Below are 21,706 nucleotides of genomic sequence, written 5' to 3'. Positions count from 1 at the left end.
TCTTCGACAGAGCACCTATTTCTGTATCAAATTCTTCGGCCGAGAGTCACGGAGATACAATGGCTTTTGCGCTTTCGGGAAAGCCATAGTAGGAGAATACTATCGTTCGTCCTGTCGGACATCTATGCAACCCAAATGCAGCGATCTGTAGGCAGGAGTATACCACTTATTCTGGAAGATAAGAGGCCGCAATTAGCAAGACTGATCCCAAGGTATAAAAAGGCCATATTCTCCCATCCATTGCTAAGAGAACCATTCTCTCTCCCTCACCTGCTCAACGTCCACAGCTCCTTTTTCTTCCTCTAATCTAAATCCCCCATATCGTTCACGATGTTGCAGAAAACCCTCCTATTAGGGCTAAGCATCTATCTCGCCCCAACCCTGGCTGGACCTCTATCCAGCCGGGCGGGCCCCTCCGACTTCGAACTCGGCGACCCGTACTACCTATGCTTGAGAGACGATGGCTCAATCGACAAAGGCGCAACGGCAACCTGCGATCTCGGAAGTTCTGCAGCCAAACTGAACGACATCAGGGAAGTCTCAGCAGGAGACCTGGAATTTTTCTATATTGATGAAGCAAATCCCCGTCGCAACCACGTTCTCCATCTCGACTGCGCAGGAGGGGATATCTCGTCTCCTACCACAGTCACCGAATCCATAACTGTCAGAGTCACGGAGGTTGCGACAGATACGATTACTGAAACCCCACCTGTTATTACTGTCACGCAGCCTCCTCTCACCACGACTGTCACTATGCCATGGTATTGTTCTATCATTTGAAGCCTGGGGGATTTGTTTTGTTGATGAGATGTGAGCTCTTGTTGTCAGATGTCTTTGGTGTGGGAGGAAGATTGATGTCTTTAAACCTACAGTCGAGAATATCAAAGAAGTCCCATGTACTCTCATTCCTTTCCTAACTAGCTGACATGGAAAGAATATGGGTGATCAGACAGGCCAAGACGCTTTATATAGTAGCGCGCTTGGTATTAGGTAGAGGGCATGTGTCTGACAATACATATCGATAGATAGTCCAGAGAAGGGGATCCAAATTGGCTTTCTTATTTTCGATTCATTTGGGTTATTCCTTATTGATTCTCCTATGAAAAGATTGGCTGCATTTGCTCTAAATCAAAAGAGTAACGAACTATAGTATTAGGTGACCAGGACTAAATACCTACTCCATACGGGGTAATTATCGCTCCTCTAGTGGTACGATTGACAGGAGACTTCCCCCTCTCCAACCCACCGATGTACACCTACACCTACACATATACATCATCCTCAACCATCAGGTGCGTATGTTAGGTTTAGGTCTTCGTCGACTCAAGACACGGCCGTCCTTACTGGATTTGATCGCCAGTCAAGCCGTGGTAGAGGAAACAGACTGTGTTGTTGAAGTGGGATCGAGACCGTCATCACCGCCCGCGGAGGAGCTGCCACCGCTTCCCGTTTCGCCCACCTCGACCACCTCCCGCAGTGACCGCAGCTGCACCACCACCACCACTTCTACTACTACTGCTACCGATAGCACGGACAACCTCCACCACCACAATCTGAATCATCTCCCCTCCTCCTTGCCTCCCCCCTCTACATCTACGCCATCTACATACCCGGTTAAGATGGCCCCGTCCGCCAAGGATTCCGAGGTCGAGCATGGCTCTGTCTTCTCCGTCTCCGGCCCCGTCGTCGTGGCCGAACACATGATCGGCTGTGCCATGTACGAGTTGGTACGTACTCGCAGCTCTCCTATTCGGATCGATTAAGCCGTAGCTTGCTTGATCTGCACCTTGTCGTTCTGCTTCCGTCATTCGCCGTGGTTCTGTTTTGTCATCTTTTGCATTTCGCTGATGGTCTGTAGTGCCGTGTTGGTTATGATCAGCTGGTCGGAGAAGTCATCCGGATCGAGGGTGATAAGGCTACCATCCAGGTCTACGAAGAAACAGGTACGGTTCTGTTCTACTCCAGTGAACCCTACCAGTCAAGATCTAATCTCTCTCCCAGCCGGTTTGACGGTCGGCGATCCGGTCACGAGAACGGGCAAACCCCTGTCGGTCGAGCTGGGTCCCGGTTTGATGGAAACGATCTACGACGGTATCCAACGACCCCTGAAGGCGATCGCCGACCAGTCGAAAGGCATCTACATCCCCCGTGGTATTGCTGTGAATGCGCTGGATCGCAAGAAGAAATGGGATTACAAGCCGGGTCAATACAAGGTCGGGGACCATATCACGGGCGGTGACGTCTGGGGCACCGTGTTCGAGAACAGCTTGGTAGACGACCACAAGATCCTCCTCCCGCCCCGTGCGAGAGGCACCATCACGCGGATCGCCGAGGCCGGTAGCTACACCGTCGAGGAGAAGCTCCTGGAGATCGAGTTCAACGGCCAGAAGTCGGAGCACGGCATGATGCACACCTGGCCCGTCCGTGTGCCCCGACCCGTCAACGACAAGCTGTCCGCCGATGCCCCCTTCGTCGTCGGCCAGCGCGTGCTGGACTCGCTGTTCCCCAGTGTGCAGGGCGGAACCGTCTGCATCCCCGGAGCGTTTGGCTGCGGCAAGACCGTCATCTCGCAGAGTGTGTCCAAATTCTCCAACAGCGACATCATCGTCTACGTGGGATGTGGCGAGCGCGGCAACGAGATGGCCGAAGTGTTGATGGATTTCCCCGAGCTCTCCATCGACGTCGGCGGCCGCAAGGAACCCATCATGAAGCGCACCTGTCTGATCGCCAACACCTCCAACATGCCCGTCGCCGCGCGGGAAGCGTCCATCTACACCGGTATCACAATCGCCGAGTACTTCCGCGACCAGGGCAAGGACGTGGCGATGATGGCCGACTCCAGCTCGCGCTGGGCCGAGGCCCTGCGTGAGATCTCGGGTCGTCTGGGAGAGATGCCGGCTGACCAGGGCTTCCCCGCCTACCTGGGCGCCAAGCTGGCCTCCTTCTACGAGCGTGCGGGTAAGAGCACGGCTCTGGGTAGCCCGGAGCGCACGGGCAGCGTCAGCATCGTCGGAGCCGTCAGCCCGCCGGGTGGCGATTTCTCGGACCCCGTCACCACCAGTACGCTAGGTATCGTCCAGGTGTTCTGGGGCTTGGACAAGAAGCTGGCGCAGCGGAAGCACTTCCCGTCGATCAACACCTCCATGTCCTACAGTAAATACACGACGGTGCTGGACCGGTACTACGAGAAGCACCACCCGGAGTTCCCGCGCCTGCGCGAGCAGATCCGCGAGCTGCTGACCAAGTCCGAGGATCTCGACCAGGTGGTGCAACTGGTCGGAAAGACGGCGCTGGGCGACTCGGACAAGATCACCCTGGACGTGGCGGCCCTGCTGAAGGACGACTTTTTGCAGCAGAACGGGTACAGTGACTACGACCAGTTCTGCCCGCTGTGGAAGACCGAGTACATGATGAAGGCGTTCATGGGCTACCACGACGAGGCCCAGAAGGCGATTGCGCAGGGCCAGAACTGGACCAAGGTGCGCGAGTCGACTTCGGACATCCAGTCGTCGTTGCGCAGCATGAAGTTCGAGGTTCCGGAGAACCACACCGAGGTGACTGCCAAGGTATGTCTTTTTTTTCTTTCTTTACAGCCGGGTTGAATCCATTGCTAACGCTGGTATAGTACGAGAAGATCCTCCAGTCGATGACGGAGCGATTTGCCTCGGTGTCGGATGAGTAAAGACGGACGTGCTGGTGTTTTAATGTCTGTTGAGCTGTAGCATAGCAAATTCCCACCTGATGTAGTTAAGTTTTGATTTGAGATGATTTGACCAATTAGCCGTATTATTGTGTTGATGGCTCGTCCGGTTGACCCAGTCAGGCACCCGTTTATGTTTGGGTGGCTAACCCATGACGCGTTTAGGCTTCATCATTATGTCGGCCGTAGTAGGGTAGATATTGTGTGAGAAATGAAATATAAAAATATAAGATCTATATATAAACCGATATATTTCAGGATATCCATAAATATACATGAAGATATTCAAGTGCAATCCCTACCCTGAAAGACCTTGAAACGAGTAATCTGGACCCTTCTCCTGGTCATCCCGCCTTAATCCCTCCTGAGGCTCCACTTTTCCACCACTGACCAACATCCTTTCCTCTTTCTCTCTCCCCCATCAGTCACGGCTGCTGCATTCCTCCGCAAACAATAACTCTTCTCGAGAATAACTCCTTGACATACCATTCAAGTCTTCACCTTTCTCCTCAGTACTTCTTCCTCTTACTTTTCGATTCTTGTTTTATCTTTTAATACCCTTTTTAAAACCCCGGGGTGATCGTCTCGACGACTGGTGCCTGTCATGGCAAGTCCGACATCTGGCTTCTCGTGCGCAATCCCCCTGTCCCTCCATGCTGCTTCCCCGATCTCCACACACAAACCAGCTGTCTAACCTTCCCCTCGCGACAATAGGATCAACGTCAACGATCCGAGCTTGATTTCGCTCGTCAATAAATTGCAAGATGTCTTTTCGACGGTCGGTGTAAGTACTATACTGTCTCCCCGGAAGCTGGTCCAGCCCGCCGAGGGAGCCCCTCCTGCGCGGACCCTAACTAACACCACTGGTTCCCCTAGGTTCAAAATCCCATTGATCTGCCCCAGATCGCCGTGGTCGGCTCGCAGTCCAGTGGAAAGAGTTCGGTTTTAGAGAATATTGTCGGGCGCGATTTGTAGGTCTTCCTGTCGGTCCCCCGTTACGGTGGCGATCGCTAATCACACTCTCTCGTTCACCAGCCTCCCTCGTGGATCGGGTATCGTCACCCGGAGACCCCTCGTCCTGCAACTTATCAACAAACCCGCGAGTGGCGACGGACAGGCGAATGGAGGAAAGCTCGAGACGACGGACAAGGAGGCCAACATCGACGAGTATGGCGAGTTCCTGCACATCCCCGGCGAGAAGTTCCACGATTTCAACAAGATCCGCGAGGAGATCGTGCGCGAGACGGAGCAGAAAGTCGGTCGCAACGCCGGAATCTCGCCCGTCCCCATCAACCTCCGCATCTACTCGCCCAATGTCCTGACCCTCACGCTCGTCGATCTGCCCGGCTTGACCAAGGTCCCCGTCGGTGACCAGCCCAAGGATATTGAGCGCCAGATCCGCGACATGGTTTTGAAGTACATCGGCAAGCCCAATGCGATCATCCTCGCGGTGACCGCGGCGAATCAGGATCTGGCCAACTCGGACGGCCTGAAGCTGGCCCGGGAGGTCGACCCGGAGGGGCAACGGACGATCGGTGTCTTGACCAAGGTCGATCTTATGGACGATGGTACCGATGTGGTGGATATTCTTGCGGGCAGGATTATCCCCCTTCGCCTGGGCTATGTGCCGGTGGTCAACCGTGGCCAGCGTGATATCGAGAACAAGCGGCCCATCGCCTATGCGCTGGAACACGAGAAGAACTTTTTCGAGGGCCACAAGGCTTACCGCAACAAGGCTTCGTACTGTGGCACGCCGTACCTAGCTCGCAAGCTGAATTTGGTATGTTTTGGAGTCAATTGATTGGCGAAAGATGGAATCTAACGGTGATAGATCCTGATGATGCACATCAAACAAACCCTGCCCGACATCAAAGCGCGCATCTCCTCCTCCCTGCAAAAGTACACGGCCGAACTGTCGCAGCTGGGCGACTCGATGCTGGGCAACAGCGCCAACATCATCCTGAACATCATCACCGAGTTTACGGACGAGTACCGCACCGTGTTGGAGGGTAAGAACCAGGAGCTCTCCAGCATCGAGTTGTCCGGTGGCGCGCGGATCAGCTTCGTGTTCCACGAACTCTACTCGAACGGTATCAAGGCCGTCGACCCCTTCGACTACGTGAAAGACATGGATATCCGGGTCATCCTGTACAACTCGTCCGGTCCCTCGCCGGCGCTGTTCGTCGGCACGGCCGCGTTCGAGAACATCGTCAAGCAGCAGATCAAGCGGCTGGAGGATCCCAGCACGAAGTGTATCTCGTTGGTGTACGATGAGATGGTGCGGATTCTCGGCCAGCTCCTGAACAAGCAGCTGTTCCGACGGTACCCGATGTTGAAGGAGAAGTTCCATGCGGTGGTGATTTCGTTCTTCAAGAAGTGCCTGGAGCCGACGAACAAACTTGTCCGGGATCTGATTAACATGGAATCTTGCTATGTCAATACTGGACATCCCGACTTTTTGAACGGACACCGTGTACGTCACCCTCCTTCATTTTTCTTTCTTATCTTTTTGTACTAATTATACAGGCCATGGCTATTGTCCACGAGCGTCAAGCCAGCAGCAAACCGACGCAGGTTGACCCGAAGACCGGAAAACCTCTCCCCCAGCGCGCCAGCAGCCCGACAGTGGAGGCGGTGACGGCGGAGAACCAGGGCGGATCTGGATTCTTCGGCAGCTTCTGGGCGTCGAAGAATAAGAAGAAGATGGCGGCGATGGAGCCGCCACCGCCGACTCTCAAGGCGTCGGCGTCGATGTCCGAGCGCGAGACCACGGAAGTTGAAGTGATCAGTATGTACCCCATCATGGGAGCCGGGGAGGCAGGGTGACTTCAGTGCTAACAGTAGTAGAACTTTTGATCACATCGTACTACAACATCGTCAAGCGTACGATGATCGACATGGTGCCTAAGGCGATCATGTACACGCTGGTGCAGTACGTCTGTCCCTACATACATACACACATGGTGTATATATGCTAGTGAATATAAAGCTAACAATCACAGATACACCAAAGACGAAATGCAGCGCGAGCTGCTGGAGAACATGTACCGCAACAGCGAGCTAGACGACCTGCTCAAGGAGAGCGACTACACGATCCGCCGACGGAAGGAGTGCCAGCAGATGGTGGAGAGTCTGTCTCGGGCCAGCGAGATCGTCAGCCAGGTTCAGTAGTAGTATCTCGAGCGTTATGTTTAGACCGGTCTGCAGAGTCGGATGGGTCTCTTTCTATGTGAACGATCGGGTTTCGGATGTTGGGCTGATTATTTACTTCATGTTGTATCGTCTAATGATTTAGTGACTAGAATAGATTCTTTATCTAGGTGTGGTCAGAATGATATTCACATGTATATCCAATCTTGTCTGTTTACTCCATAGATATATACCATAGACATATCAGATATATATCTCTCCCTCTCTATACATTTAAATATAAACAGAGAAAATGAAATCCTAAGAAATCCACTTCTGCCCCTTAACATCCCCCCTAATACAATAATTCTCCTCCGCGAGCTTCAACAATCCCATATCCATATCCGCAACGCACACCCCCTCCCTCGCATCGAGCGTCTTCACAGTCCCCACAATAGGCATCACCACGCGCGACATGCCGATATACTTGCCGCTGCTGCTGCTGCTGTCAGGACTGTCGGAGGCCGAGCCAGAGACGTTAGCGAAGATGATCCCGCAGGTATTTTCGTAACACCGCGACGTGAGGATCGAGGACAGGAAGAGCGGTTCGCAGCTGGGGTTGATGGCGCGCAGGGCGGGGGAGGCGTCGTTGTTTGTCCCTTTGCATCTCATCAGCATATCACATCACATTATATCATATCTATATAGATATATAGATATATCAAGAAGAGGGTGGGAAAGGAAAGGAAAGGAAAGGAAAGGAAAGGAAAGGAAAGGAAAAGGAAATACTCACAATAAGTAGGAACAATAACGACCTCCGCCCCCGCGGCAATGAGCGCCCTAAACGCCTCGGGAAACGCCAAATCCCAACAAACCAGCATCCCGACTCTGCCGATGGGCGTATCAAACACAGGGTACCGCGCCGGCCCGGCGGCCTGAGACGCCGGCGGGGGGGAGATGAACCCGCGCTCGCTGATCCATAGGTTGCGCTTGATGTAGGAGCCGAGGATGGAGCCGTCGGGGCCGATGAAGTAGGCTTTGTTGTAGTAGTGGTTTGTGATTTTGTTTTTGTCTTCGTTTGGGGGGTGGGGTTGGGTGGTGGAGGGAGGCGTTGGGTCGGCGTGTTGCTCGAGGAATGTTCCTGGGACGATGGAGATGGAGAGTTCGGTGGCTAGGGCTTGGTAGGATTTTAGGTAGTGTGGGGAGGTGGTTGCTTGGGTTGCGTAGAGGGGGTTGGTGGGGGCGAAGCCGTTGAGGTGGAATCTTTAGTATTATTTTATGTTTAGTATATATCTATGGTTTGTTGTATCCAGAGAGAGGGTATAGATAGGAGAAATGGGAGGAGGAATACTCTGGCAATACGGCTAGTTCGGCTCCTTGGGCGGCGGCTTCGCGGATGAGGGTGCAGGCGCGGGCGTGGTTCTCTTCGGGAGCGACGGGCTTGACTTCGAATTGGATTGCGGCGACGCGGTGGGTGGGTGCCATTTTTTGGTCTTTATCTTTGTGTCTTTATGGTGTAGTTTGGGATAGTATGTGGGGAGTAGATAGTAGGGTTGTAGAGGGGGAAGGAGGGGGATGTGGGATAAGTATATAGGATGAAGTATAAGATGTGGACCCACGGAGTAGAGTCATGAGTCATGACGATTAAAGTCTGTCTTTGCTGTGCGTGATGATCTAACCTGGGTACTGAAGGACTAGCCCTCTCTCCAGATGTACATGATAAGTAATAGCGTAGTATTTGGGTAAAATGTATACATCACTCCCTACTCTCCTCACGATCCACCATCTCCTCCACCAACAAATTAAACTCCCTCTCCCTCTCCCACGGCAACATATGCCCACTCCCCTCATACACCACCCAAGTAATCTCCTCCCCCAGCGCCTCGCGCAACATCTCCCCATGCCTAAACGTCAACATCCGATCCTCCGTCCCATGCACAACCGCAATCCTCCCCCTCCCAACCGCATCCCCCATCGCCTTGAGTTGTGCCGCAGACTTACTGTGAAAGTAGCACGCGACAACCTGCATCAGAAACCCCTTGGTCGTAAACGCGACCGGATCCGCCCGCTTACGCAACTGCCCCGCAGCATACCGGTCGCGATTCGTCGGGAAGTTCAGCTTCGGGTCCTCGTTCTCCGTGTCCGGTCGCGACAGGAACTCCTCCCCGAAGAGCGTGTGCGAGACCCGCTCCAGCTCCACGTCGATGTGCTTCGGGATGAACATCGCTGCGCGCTCGCGCAGGTACTCCATGAAGGGCACCGTGCGCACGAGTCGCGGAGCCGTGCAGCAGAGCGTGAGGCTGCCGATGTGGGAGGGGATGAGCGTTGCGAGTTCTTGGGCGATCATGCCGCCCATGCTGGCGCCGACGACGTGGATGCTGCGGGCGGGTGTGGACGAGGAGGTGTCGATCCAGTTGAGGGTGTGTAGCAGGTCGACTACGTCTTGGGCCATTTCCGAGGTGGAGTAGTAGGTGGTGGGCTTGTCGGTGCGGCCGACGCCGCGGTTGTCGAAGACGAGGCTGGTGTACTTGTCACCGTGCGTGTGGCCGAAGTATTTGGTTTGGCGCTTCCAGTCTTTGCCGACTGCGTTGAGGCCCATTATCCACTACATTTGTGAGTATCACGACCTACGTAGCTGGTTGATGGGGGGGAAGGTGCGCGAGAAAGAAGGGGAAAACGTACGACCATCTTGATCGGACCGCTGCCATGGGTCTCGTAGTACAGATTGAAGGGGCCTCCGCGGCGGTTCTGGGCCACCGGAGTGGTGCCAGACGTGGTCGGGGGCAGCTTCCAATCCACCGAGTCATAGGCGGAATGGTTGATGATATCCACGGCCGACAAAGGCATGATGATGAGGGGTCACAGTTGGACTGGATAGGTGGAAGGGTTGAAAATGGAACAAAGTACACAGTACAAGTGACCCATCTCACATGGGGGATTCAACGTTTTTTCTTGGCAGGAGATCTCCAACCTCCGAGGTGTGGAGCCGGTGGATTCCTACTCCATTTGGATGATGACGTCGTGGTAGGATTTTATATACTAGATATGGATTTTGAAGGATAGTAGATTATATATCTAGGTAGGTAGATGAGGACATCAGGTGAGACTGGATGATGACTGGGTTGAAGGGGTCGGTTTGACGTCCTATTGAATGGCTGCATGTCACTTGCATACAGACTCCACCCATTCCAGCCTCAACCACTTTACCGTGAACTCGCATTCCAGGGCTGCGAGTCATGTCACGCGTGTATGACCCGGTCAGCTGCAGAACAGAACAACTGACTGGTTGCCTTATATGATGCCTCCTATATATCCATATATAAGTATCTACGTGTACTCCGTAGTGTAGTGTATACATTACTATACGCCCCCAGAACATCCACAACACCCGATAATACAACATCAACATGACTCCCGGCCTCTCCAAAGGAACCTTCCACGCCGCCCTACCCAACGACCTCCGTAGTCCCTGCCCCATCCTCAACAGCCTCGCCAACCACGGCATCATCCCCCGCGACGGGCGCAGCATCACCGCCGACGAGCTCAAATCCGCCATCCAATTCATCGGCCTCGGCCGCGACACAACCGCCATCCTCGTCAACAGCGCCTTCAAAGTCCACTCGGACGACCCGCACCACGGACCCCCAGGCAGCTCCCGCACCGGGTTCCGCGACCCACACCAGACCAACGAAAAAGGCATCCCCATCCTCCACCTCGACCAGATCGGCCGCCCGCACGCCGTCGAACACGACGTCTCCCTCACCCGGCAAGACCGCCACCTGGGCGACTGCATCTCGCGCGACCCCGCCCTCTACGAGCACCTCCAGGCAGCCTGCGTCGGCCACGGCGGGCTAACACTCAGCGTCGCGCAGATCGGCCGGTTCCGCCGACGGCGCTACGCCGAGCAGAAGCAGCTGAACGAGGCGCTGCAGTTCGGGAAGCGAGAACACATCGTGGCTTGCGCCGAGGCGGCGGCGATCCAGTGCGTGTTTGGCCAAGGGCTGCGGTACCAGGTGCCAAAGGCTTATATCGAGGCTGTATTCGGGGAGGAGAGGTTGCCTTATGCGGAGGGGTGGCGGCCGCGTCGACTAGGGGTGTATGTGCCGGAGATTGTGGGCATGATATTGGCGGTGTCGTGGTTTGCGTGGCCGTTTTGATTGGTTTACTGTTTGCTTATGGAGTGACATGGATTGTGTTCCGTTGGCTTTTCAGCCTGATCTTGTATGGACTATCACATGCGGGTCGAGCTGATGGGAGGAATCAGCACCGTGGTTGGTTCTTGCGGTCTATGCAGCTGGTTTGATGGAGGTTGCTGATCGTAGAGTCCAGACCAGTTGGCGGACCGTCTTTTTGGTTCTTTGGTGGGATGTTAGCAACCTTTGTTCTCAAAGCATCTCTCGACCAGTCGAGTCTGCGGTAGACCGCCGATTTGCTAGATGGTCGATCTCCGTGTGATTGGTACTTGGGAGGGAGATCGGCAGGTTGCCGAGATACGGCTGTCGTGCATGCAGCTTGCATTTTCTCAAGCACAGGATATAGGAAATAGTTGATAGGATCTAGACCTTGATTGAAGAGATTGAAGTATACAGACAGGAGTATAGCTCTATTTGTGGATCTAGCAATCAATTATGAATAGATTACAATACTGTCACGTTCTGTACATACCGATGAAAACACCACCTGAGGCTCCAATCAGGCTGCCACATTCTTATCTCTCGATTGACCAATACGAAAACTTCTGGGTGGGTTTTCTGGTTTAATTTCATTCTGACTCTCCATATCGCCAGCCAGCTTTTCCTTCTTCTCTCTATCGCCCCTGATCGTCCCTTGTCTGATCCACTTTCACCCTGCAGGCGTCGATTGTATCTCCTTCAGAATTTTCTTTTCTCTTTTTTCTTTTTTTTTTTCCCTATTTTATTTTTTACCTCAACCCGACATCCCCCTAATTACACCATCTATATTACTGATGACTGGAAAACCCACCGCTTTACCAATTCGATCCCCGCTCAACCAACTCTATTCCATTCCGCCGCTTTCATCATGCCTTATTGCTTCCTCCTCTCCTCCTCCGCCACCGTCCTGTCTAGATGTCGCTTTTCGTTGATCCCATGCTAACCTCGGTGCAAGTGTGCCCGCCGTTGCACCTTTCTGTCCTGTTGGGGCAGCTTGGTTATTTGTTTGGTTGTTGTTGATCCAACGGTTTAGCTTTCGCGTGGTGGACGATCGGTACTTGCGATCTTATACTCTCGCCTTCCGGTCCAGGATCTTCCTGGTTTGATCGATTTTAGCTGTTCAACGATTGGACAACGCAAGAGAAAGGGAAAAAAAGAACAAGACAAAGTTAGGAAGGAAGACAACAGGGGAAGCGAGAAGGGGCTCGGAAAGGAGAGAAGGAATTGAGAAGTGAAGTGAAGAAAAAAGATCAAAAAGAAGGAACATAAAGGAGACAGAAGAAGAATAAGATGGTCAAATACAACTTCTTCCCCGCCGTCTATCGGTGGGGAAAGGACACAAAGGCGCGCATTCCGATCATCAGGGATATCCACCTGAACTTTATCCTCCTGCATTACACCTACATCATCGCCATGGCCATCATCACCTCCATCATCATCTATCCCGGCAACGACCTCGCCTACATCGATGCCCTGTTCTTTTGCGCCGGCGCCGCCACCCAGAGCGGCTTGAACACCGTCGACTTGAACCTCCTCCACACCTACCAGCAGGTCATCCTGTACTTCACCTCCATGGTGACCACCCCCATCTTCATCCACACCGTCCTCGTCTTCGTGCGCCTGTACTGGTTCGAGAAGCGTTTCCAGCATGTCGTCAGCGACGCTCGCGCCTTTCGCCACACCCGCTCGCGCGTGCGCACCATGACCGCGGACAAGGACAACCAGACATACGACCGAGAGGAGGCCGGGGTGCGGAATCGTCCCGTCACCACGCTGCGGAACGTCCCCGAGGACAGTCGGGAATCCGACCACGATGGCCATACCTTAAAATCCCCGGATGACAGCGACTCGGCGTCCGGGTCGCACGACGATCCGGAATCGCCCTCGGAGGAACCGAACCGTCACATCCAGCGCAAGATGGGCCTCGGGATGAACAGCCTGCGCGTCCCCGCGCGGCTGAGCCCCGAACACCACATCGCCTTCCTGGAGAATCAGCGGAGGGACACGGGCGCCTTGCGAATCCCCAGTCCCCGGGAGTATGACCGAGGCGGGGTCCCCCAGGCCCTCGAGGAGACGGTCCGGGGTCCCCCCATCCAGCGGACGTCGAGCGGCCAGTCGACCCGGAGCCCGCGCGACACGCAAGACGACGGTTCAGATGAGGAGGAGGAGGAGGAGGTGGACGAGGGCGAGGACGACGTCGGCCCGATGGATGGCCCACACATCACCATCAACGAACCGGAGATGATCCGGTCCCGGACGCGGAATTCCACCTTTCCCCGACTCGACACCCGACCGACGGTGCGCGAGACGACAGACGGGAACGACGGGAACGAGCCGTCGTCGCCAGTAGCGCGCACCACCACCCGGCGGCCCACCGTCAGCGGGATCTTCCGCTCCCTGACACAGGAGAAGGACCGGTCCACGCAGCCGTACCTGAGCTGGAACGCCACGGTGGCGCGGAATTCCAACTTCGTCGACCTGACCGAGGAACAACGGGATGAACTGGGCGGCATCGAGTACCGGGCGTTGAAGACGCTCGCCGTCATCCTAATGTCCTACTACGTGTGCTTCCACCTCCTGGGCATCGTCTGCCTGGTCCCATGGATCATGACTACCCACTGGGGCCAGGCCGTCGAGCTTATCGGCCAGGGACGGCCCTGGTGGGCTATCTTCATGTCGGGGTCGGCCTTCAACGACGTAGGGTTCTCCATCACGCCGGACTCGATGATGTCCTTCCAGTCGGCCATTTTCCCGCTGCTGCTCATGACCTTCCTGATCATCATCGGCAACACCGGCTTTCCCTGCATGCTGCGGTTGATCATCTGGGTCATGGGGAAGTTTACCCCGCACTCCAGCCCCCTGTGGGAGGAGCTGCATTTCCTCCTGGACCACCCGCGGCGCTGCTTCACGCTACTGTTCCCACGCAACGCCACCTGGTGGCTCTTCGCCATCCTGGTGGCCCTGAACGGGATCGACCTGATCTTCTTCATCATCCTGGACTTGAACGACGTGGCCGTCACGGCGCTGTCCACGGGCATCAAGATCGTGGACGGCCTGTTCCAGGCGGCGTGCACGCGGACCGCGGGGTTCAGCGTGGTGTCGCTGTCGGACTTGCACCCGGCCGTGCAGGTCTCCTACCTGATCATGATGTACATCTCTGTCTTCCCGATCGCCATCTCCATGCGGCGGACCAACGTCTACGAGGAGAAGAGCCTGGGGATCTACGGGGGGGCGGCGGACGATGAGGACGCGGACCCGGACGCGGAAGAGACTCAGACGGCGCCGAGCTACATCGGGGCGCACTTGCGGCGCCAGCTGAGTTTTGACTTGTGGTACGTCTTCCTCGGGCTGTTCATCATCACGATCGTCGAGGGGAACCGCATCAAGCGCGAGGACCAGTACTCGTTCCAGGTCTGGGAGGTGCTGTTCGAGATCGTGTCCGCCTACGGCACCGTCGGCCTGTCGCTGGGCTACCCGGGGAGCAACACCTCCTTTTGCGGCCAGTTCAAGGTGATCTCCAAGCTGGTGATCATCGCCATGCAGGTCCGCGGCCGGCACCGTGGCCTGCCCTACTCCCTGGACCGAGCCATCCTGCTACCGTCCGAGCACCTGAACCAGAAAGAGGTGGTGGACGCGGAGCGCCGCATGCGCCGGCGGGCGTCGAGTCTGGGCCAGGCGGCGACCCTGGACCGGCAGACGTCGCAGTCTCAGGGAGACAACATCGCCTCTGGTACAGATGCCAAAGATCAGAACGAAGCCTATCTCCGACGACAGGGCACTATGCGGTCCCAACGTTCCCAGCGTTCTCAGCGATAGTTTTTATTCTTCTTATTATTTATTTTCTTTCCTGTCCAAAATTTGTGGGTATAGAGGGGTTAGGGATTGTGTTTGTGTACTTTATCACTGCCACTTGAGCCTGTTTAAGCCTGTTTTGAGCGTGTTGATTGAATTGCTCTTCTATTACTCCTGATGGATGTACATACTACTATACTTCTCTACGGCCTCGCGTATATCCACTGGTGGATTTATCTTTGATTTCTTATTTCTTCTCTTTCACTTCTTTTCTACTCTATGTATTGACTTGCATCAACTATATGACCTTACATGACGTTGTATTCTTGTTGGGATATCTAACTTAGACGAAAACGATCACGGAAACTGATATAGAAACCGGTTGTATAAGGGGTCTGTGATTGGTGGTCTGCGCACGATCCAGACCCTGATGGATCGGATGGACTCTTGGCGGATTTGCCTGTTTGCATCGATAAGAGTGGCCTATACTCCGTAGTTAGTATACCTCTCGATAACCTCATCCATTAACCTCCATCAGTATACTCATGCTAGATGTGGTCCAGCCATTGTCTCTCATCCATCTGGAATAAGCTAGTATAATGGCGGTGGGCAGGCAAACTGTCCAACAGACGCCCATCAGATGATCCATCGAGACGATCGCCAGAGCTGATCAACCAACTGTCAAGACTTACTAGTCACTACACGACGCAATGATTCAAGGCAGCAACATAGCAATGCAATTAGTACTTTAGTACGGAGTATCTACCGGGTCTCGTACAACTCACCATGCGGATCCTCGTCATCGCTCCCGTGCTAAACCAAAGCCAGCCATCACCGTGCAGTCCTACTGCATGCAGTGCCCTCCGCTTCCCAATCGGGTCATGATCGGACCTTGACATCCCTGCCACCACGTCTCGGCTTAAACAACTCTCTACTCTCAACTCCCAATCCTTCGGTTCTATCCTTGGACAACAAACTCTCTTTCCTTCGCTCCCTCCATCTCATACCAAAAACAGAGTCGCACAACCATGAATCACGGACCAGGACCCCCCCGCTCGGACTACGGATATCGCCCGCAGGAATTCCACTCCCATGTCCCCGGCGACGACTTCTCCCGCTACGGCGGAGCCACCTCCCATCTCCCCAAACTAGAAGATCTCGATTACCAGACCGCCGGTCCGCCCCCGCCTCCGGGCGCTGGTGTGCCTCCGCGGACGAAGGACGAGGGGGGTGGGAAGTCGGCGGCCTGGTATGACCCGCGTGGATGGTCGCTGCGCACGAAGCTCATCGTGGGCTTTGTTGCCATTGCGGTAATTATTGCTGTGATTGTGGGCGCTGTTGAGGGCACGAAGAAGAATCGGTATCCGGATTACTCGCCGCTGGATTATAGGTTGGTGGATTCGTATGAGGGGGAGAGCTTCTTGGAGAAGTTTGATTATTTTTCGGGGAAGGATCCTACGGATGGTTTTGTCAAGTATGTCCTCTCCACTTCTATATTGATTTTTACGGTAGAGAAAGAAACATAGACTGACTCAAGTAGATACGTCGACCAACAAGCCGCGCAAACACTCAACCTCACGCACGCGACAGACTCCTCGGTCGTATTGAAGGTCGACACCTCCAACCCATCCGCCACCGAGGGTCGCCAGTCTGTCCGCCTAGAGTCCAAAGCCAGCTACAACGAGGGTCTCTTCATCTTTGACATCATCCACACGCCGCACGGCTGCGGCACGTGGCCCGCGCTGTGGCTGACCGACCCGGCCAACTGGCCGACCAACGGCGAGATCGACGTCGTGGAGACTAATAACAAGGCTACCGAGGGCAACGCCGTTACCCTGCACACTACGGATGGCTGCGACATGGACGTCAAGCGGAAGATGACGGGGCACGCCCAGTTCACTACCTGTCTCAACTCCACGAATAGTAACTCTGGCTGCGGCGTGCAGGCGCCGCCTTCCAGCTACGGGGAGGAAATGAACCAGAAGGGAGGAGGGGTACGTCCCCATCAAATACTCTCCTATACCTTTCAAACATATTACTAACTCACTAATTCGTTTGATATCAAAAGATCTACGCCCTTGAACTCCGCAAAGCAGGCATCCGCGCATGGTTCTTCCCGCGCTCCTCCATCCCCTCCGACCTCCAAAAGAACAACAACACCAAACCCAACCCCTCAACCTGGGGCACCGCGCTCGCCGACTTCCCCAACACCTCCTGCGACATCGGCGCGCACTTCCGCAACCAGCGCATCGTGGCTAACATCGACCTGTGCGGCCAGCTTGGCGCCCTGCCCAAGTTCTACCACAAGATGTATAATTGCCCGGCGACATGTGAGAAGTTTGTGGCACATAGTCCGGAGGAGTTTGAGGAGGCTTATTGGGAGTTTGGGGGTTTCAAAGTTTATCAGGCTTAGTTTTTCTTTCTTTCTTTCTTTTTTTTTTTTTTTTTTTTGCTAAGTATTTTTCTCCTTTTTTGGGTTGGATCTTCTGGTATTGTTTCTTGCAACTTCTTCAAGGGTATATGTTTTCAGGTGGAATATGTTTATGTCTGGATTGATGGATGAGTATGCATGTATAATGGATGGACGAGTTATGTACAATAATGGCAGACAGATTGAGATATTCATATCCTAGTTATATTCGTATAGTTCTGAGTCATTGAGATATCTGTTCAATATGTACCCAGTATATCTTGCTACTAAACGCGAGGACAGATACTTAGCAATTGATGTATGAAGAATCCAGGATAAATAAAACTACCTTATCACAATTTAACCACAACATAACCAAATATATATATATAAGGTGGTGCTGCGCTAATGCCTTAGACTAGATCAATGTCAATGTTCTTCAAATTCGCTAAATACTTCCAAGAATACATCAATATCTTCTTGATGATCGTTTTACCTTATCACGCTGATGAAAACAAGCCAAGCACTTACTTCCTCTTGGTTTAACCAGTCCACCATCCCTTTTCAACAGACATCTGACATCCACATCCATCTAAATCACGCAGATAAAAACCATGGCCGACGCCGCGCGTCCAGGCAAAGAAACATTTCACCAAACCCTCCAAACCAGCCTCAACACATGGGCTTCCTACCTCCCCACAACTCCCCAAACCCACCAACTCCCCCGACAAGCTATTGACCTGGAGTCTCTCGCGCATCAAACCCCGTCTTTCCTCGGCGGTGATAACTATCCACTCCACCAGACACGAAAATCTCATTTGCCTGCGAGGAGAAACACACAGGCAATTTAGTCGTCAACGGTCGATCAACATGGAGAACTTCTTCTACTTCCGCTGACAGCTGTGCCCTCCCGCCGAGGATCTTATCCAAGCAGTCTATTCTAAACGTTAACAGGAAAGTAAGCGTTGAATTGTTAGAAGACGCCCCGTTTGCGAACTGGCCGGGGGTGGAAGGGCTTGAAGGCTACGATTGGGGGAATTACCTGGTTGTGCTTTATCTCGCGTGGGCTTATGTCTTGTCTGCAAGGTGGGTTGAGGTTCTTGGCTGCTCTACGGATCATGAGTTTCGGATGAAATATGTGGTGCAGGAGGGGTCGCCGAGTGAGCAACGACCAATGTCTATGGTTGAAGTTGATGTCGGTGACGATGCAGACGAGGAAGAAATCACCTGGTGGCGCGCTGTTCTGTGTTCTACACTCGGCTGGGACGCGACGACTACGTTTAACTAACGGTCGTGACTATCTATCACCGTGGTCTGTGTCAGCTAAGGATGCAGGGTTGGGCTTGATCCAGACACAGACGACGAAGGAGTTCAAGTCACACTCGAACCCACACCCACCTGGCTCAGCAACGGCTCTCAAATATCTCTTTCGCTTCTGTGTGTATCATCGCCTGTACGCGCAGTGCTCTGTCGCGCTAGCCGGGGCAATCTATATCCCGTCTCTGGGGGGACGAACTGCTTACCTTCCGTTTCCTAAACACGTTCTCCCGCCAGAGATCAAGGAGGATGATGGTGACGCTATTCCAAACCTTCTTAACCGACACGGCGAGCTACTCCCCCAGTACATGACACTGAGTTTCAATGTCTGGGGACTTCGCTCCATCCTACACAGCACGTTCTTCAATGCTGACATCGAGTGTAATCTTGTCAGCGCGTGGCTGAATCCGGCTTTTGCCGTTATTGATTCAATCTCTTCAAGGGAAGATTCAAAATCTTCCCAAGAAGTTGCATTAGCCATCCTATTGACAAACCGACATCACCGCATCGGCATCCTCTGGCTCGGTGCGATCTTCACAGATCTGGCAAGATCTGTCCTGCGCGATGTGAAGGCTGGAATGACAGCGGTGGATCTTCCGGCTTCTGCTTGGGTTGGGGAAGCGCAGACGTTTTTGACTGCAAAGGTTGGGGCTAGCACTGGAGACTCAATATCGATTCCCCGCGATGACGAGTGTAGGCTGCTCTTCCTAACAGGCTCCGAAGGCCACGACTGGCCTCCCGTCTGGACCTGGAAGCCGTTTGGCACTACGGAACTCTGCGATACGGAACTTATGGTTCGAAAACATGCCCGGTGTGCTTCCCACGGTCTGGAATATGAATCTTGGGAATGGTTGACCAACAAAGATGATAATGATAATAATAGTCTAATCCACCGGGTAGAAAAGAATCCTAACAGAGCCCAGAACCGAGCAGCATGGCCAATATCCCAAGACAAACCACCACCACCAGCCACGCTCGACGACTATCAACACTCTGACCTCTTCTCACAATCCCTCTCCGGATCGGCCACACGTGGGATATTCAGCTGGCTGCGCTCAACAGGTTACCCACTCAGCGAAAGGCCCATATACCAGCACTCCTGGATAGATCTAGAAGACACCGACGAAGAAGAGCCTGAGCCTGATGACGCTGATTCAAACGTGGACGCCCAGCAGAGTACAAAGAAGGTGCATGTGCATGTTGGGGATTGGCTTGAGGGGGTTGAATAGCATAGCGCTTTGCATGATTCAGCGCGTGCGATTGATGTACTCTTGAAAGCAAATCCATTCAAACCAAACACCATTAGGGTGGTGTTTACATACCGGTGAGACTGCCATGGTGATCACATGTCTAGCAATTTTTGCATACTTTCTAACATCGTACTTTAATGTTTGGCAAATGCCGATTTGAATGGGATTTGCTGTCATGAAGATCTAATAAGTAGAGAGTAAAGCCTGATGCATTACATGTGTACCTTAGCCTTCTGGTCTTGCTTGCTTTGCTGGTTGGTTACATACCTTTGACGATTGGCTATAATTGGTGATATGCTAGGCCTTATGTGATGTTCTGCCTCCATCTTTCACGTTTAGACGCATTATAGGCATTGGTATCATATGTCGCCATATATATAGACATATATCTAGCTAGGAATATCAATCATATCAAACATGACCAATATGCCAACAAAGACTTCATCTGCGAGGACCTGGGCGATCTATATCTCACTTCATAAGCCCCTAGCACTCAAACAGAGGTACATAGTTACCACATACCCTCACGCAGTTGTGTCCCTGTCTTGGCAGCGGCGACAGTTTAGACATCATGGGAGTCTCGCACTGAACCCCGGGCAGGTGGCGGGGATATGTCCGTGGTCTAGTGAAGATTCCCCCAAGAGTGTCTCCAACGCTTCTTCAAGGAAAGATATGAACATGCGTTTTAATCACATTGGGTAAGTACACGGGGTGATCATAGAGGAGTGTAAGGTAGGCCTAGAAAGAGGTGGGTATAAGGTTTAGTATGCTGAATGGCAGGTGCTGAATATGGCAAAGAAAACCAAGAGAGACAAAAGTTGAAATAGGTAAGATGGATAGAAGTAGATCTCCTATATAAAACGAAAACCACAGTGCTCGCTTTTCAACTCCAGCAACTCCACCCACCAAATAAACAATAGGTAAAGCAAGAAGCCCAAAACAAAGAAAATCAACCCATCATCTCAACATCCTCATCCCCACCCCCACTCTGCCTCTTCTTCTGCCTCCCCTCCACCCCCCGATCAACAACCAACGTACTAACCGCCCCAGAAGCATGCATCACGACCGGAGCGCGCGGACTGCTCTCCTCATGATCCTGCTCTTCCTGTCCCCGCCCCTCCAGCTCCTCCTCCAGCGCAGCGTCATCGAGTGTAGACTGTCGATCTCCAGCAGCCCCATTTAGCGTGCGCTGCCCTTTCTCAATATCGATGTTGGGCCCAGTGGCGGTTGAATCACGACCACGCTTCTCCTTGAATTGTTTATAGGTGGTTGTCTTGGGGATGACGTCGGAGAGGAACTCGAGGTTGTCGATTCGGGAGACTGCCGTTGCGAGGTCTTTGTATTGGATGCCTTTGCGGGGCTTGCGCTCGGACTTGACGACGTTGTGGGCTTGTGCTGTTAGGTGTTGGATGAATTGTTCCTATATTTTATGATCACATGTCAGGGATTATCTTTTTGGGAAGTTTCTCTTTGTAGATGGAGGTAGGTGTGGATAGAGAGAGGATGGGAAAGGAAGACGAACAGTAGCCATGGCAATCACGAAAGTGGCATTACTCGAGCATTGCACGATATCGTCGTCAAGCTGAATGATTTTCTTGATCCGTGCGACTAAATCATATTAGGTTTTGTCATTGATTGTGGCAAGTATGCATTTCATTATGCGGATATACGATGGGAGTGGATTGGAAGGAAGAGACGTACTAGGAAGGGCGCTCTGGCCGGTAATCTCGTCGGGGGATTCTTTGAGGGACATTCTCCCAATGACTCCTCTTTTCTCTTTGATTTCTTCTCTGTTAGTCTTCTGGTGGTGGTGGGAACCGAGGAGGATTATGAGGAGGGAAGGTGAAGAAAGAAAAGGCGCGTTTGTTCGGGATAGTTAACGCGTGGTTGGCGGAGTTGCTGACTTCGTATCTATCTTATCTTATCGATAGCTGTT

At 53.2% G+C, this 21,706-nt stretch overlaps 9 protein-coding genes across 9 annotated transcripts; 6 read left to right on the top strand and 3 right to left on the bottom strand.

Annotated features, from left to right (window-relative positions):
• The first annotated feature begins 144 nt into the window (after positions 1–144).
• On the top strand, positions 145–1,068 carry BDW47DRAFT_98101 (uncharacterized protein). The gene has a single exon (XM_024820571.1). The coding sequence runs from the start codon at positions 331–333 to the stop codon at positions 778–780; it is 450 nt and encodes a 149-aa protein (XP_024676244.1). The 5' UTR covers positions 145–330; the 3' UTR covers positions 781–1,068.
• Positions 1,069–1,298: 230 nt separating this feature from the next.
• Positions 1,299–6,871, top strand: BDW47DRAFT_122007 (dynamin-like GTPase vpsA; the record flags this gene model as incomplete). Its single annotated transcript, XM_024815750.1, has 11 exons — positions 1,299–1,727; positions 1,859–1,943; positions 2,002–3,566; positions 3,626–3,678; positions 4,415–4,484; positions 4,577–4,671; positions 4,736–5,480; positions 5,532–6,173; positions 6,227–6,488; positions 6,548–6,632; positions 6,703–6,871. 11 exons carry the CDS (start codon positions 1,299–1,301, stop codon positions 6,869–6,871), a joined length of 4,200 nt encoding a protein of 1,399 aa, XP_024676243.1.
• A 184-nt stretch (positions 6,872–7,055) lies between these two features.
• BDW47DRAFT_98097 (carbon-nitrogen hydrolase family protein) lies at positions 7,056–8,314 on the bottom strand (the record flags this gene model as incomplete). The annotated part of the gene is made up of 3 exons (XM_024820570.1): positions 7,056–7,488; positions 7,623–8,092; positions 8,181–8,314. The coding sequence occupies 3 exons, from the start codon at positions 8,312–8,314 to the stop codon at positions 7,151–7,153; spliced, it is 942 nt and encodes a 313-aa protein (XP_024676242.1). The 3' UTR covers positions 7,056–7,150.
• A 170-nt stretch (positions 8,315–8,484) lies between these two features.
• BDW47DRAFT_26025 (alpha/beta fold hydrolase) lies at positions 8,485–9,909 on the bottom strand. The gene is made up of 2 exons (XM_024818592.1): positions 9,512–9,909; positions 8,485–9,434 (listed from the first exon to the last, which is right to left on the bottom strand). The coding sequence occupies exons 1-2, from the start codon at positions 9,674–9,676 to the stop codon at positions 8,586–8,588; spliced, it is 1,014 nt and encodes a 337-aa protein (XP_024676241.1). The 5' UTR covers positions 9,677–9,909; the 3' UTR covers positions 8,485–8,585.
• Positions 9,910–10,037: 128 nt separating this feature from the next.
• Positions 10,038–11,433, top strand: BDW47DRAFT_98094 (peroxidase). Its single transcript, XM_024820569.1, has one exon. It carries the CDS (start codon positions 10,237–10,239, stop codon positions 10,984–10,986), a length of 750 nt encoding a protein of 249 aa, XP_024676240.1. The 5' UTR covers positions 10,038–10,236; the 3' UTR covers positions 10,987–11,433.
• A 312-nt stretch (positions 11,434–11,745) lies between these two features.
• On the top strand, positions 11,746–15,076 carry BDW47DRAFT_98093 (potassium ion transporter). The gene has a single exon (XM_024820568.1). The coding sequence runs from the start codon at positions 12,292–12,294 to the stop codon at positions 14,815–14,817; it is 2,526 nt and encodes an 841-aa protein (XP_024676239.1). The 5' UTR covers positions 11,746–12,291; the 3' UTR covers positions 14,818–15,076.
• Positions 15,077–15,324: 248 nt separating this feature from the next.
• BDW47DRAFT_98092 (glycoside hydrolase family 16 protein) lies at positions 15,325–17,236 on the top strand. The gene is made up of 3 exons (XM_024820567.1): positions 15,325–16,267; positions 16,334–16,787; positions 16,862–17,236. The coding sequence occupies exons 1-3, from the start codon at positions 15,822–15,824 to the stop codon at positions 17,204–17,206; spliced, it is 1,245 nt and encodes a 414-aa protein (XP_024676238.1). The 5' UTR covers positions 15,325–15,821; the 3' UTR covers positions 17,207–17,236.
• A 581-nt stretch (positions 17,237–17,817) lies between these two features.
• On the top strand, positions 17,818–19,810 carry BDW47DRAFT_131463 (uncharacterized protein; the record flags this gene model as incomplete). Its single annotated transcript, XM_024817316.1, has 3 exons — positions 17,818–17,969; positions 18,080–18,450; positions 18,527–19,810. 3 exons carry the CDS (start codon positions 17,818–17,820, stop codon positions 19,747–19,749), a joined length of 1,746 nt encoding a protein of 581 aa, XP_024676237.1. The 3' UTR covers positions 19,750–19,810.
• Positions 19,811–20,647: 837 nt separating this feature from the next.
• BDW47DRAFT_98090 (histone-fold domain-containing protein) lies at positions 20,648–21,616 on the bottom strand. The gene is made up of 3 exons (XM_024820566.1): positions 21,472–21,616; positions 21,293–21,378; positions 20,648–21,190 (listed from the first exon to the last, which is right to left on the bottom strand). Exons 1-3 carry the CDS (start codon positions 21,521–21,523, stop codon positions 20,720–20,722), a joined length of 609 nt encoding a protein of 202 aa, XP_024676236.1. The 5' UTR covers positions 21,524–21,616; the 3' UTR covers positions 20,648–20,719.
• Between the last annotated feature and the right edge of the window lie 90 nt (positions 21,617–21,706).

The sequence above is a fragment of the Aspergillus candidus genome (assembly GCF_002847045.1).
Source record: "Aspergillus candidus strain CBS 102.13 unplaced genomic scaffold BDW47scaffold_2, whole genome shotgun sequence".
NCBI lineage: Eukaryota > Fungi > Ascomycota > Eurotiomycetes > Eurotiales > Aspergillaceae > Aspergillus > Aspergillus candidus.
Note: the sequence above shows the minus strand (reverse complement) of the source record. Positions and strands in the feature narration are given on the sequence as shown.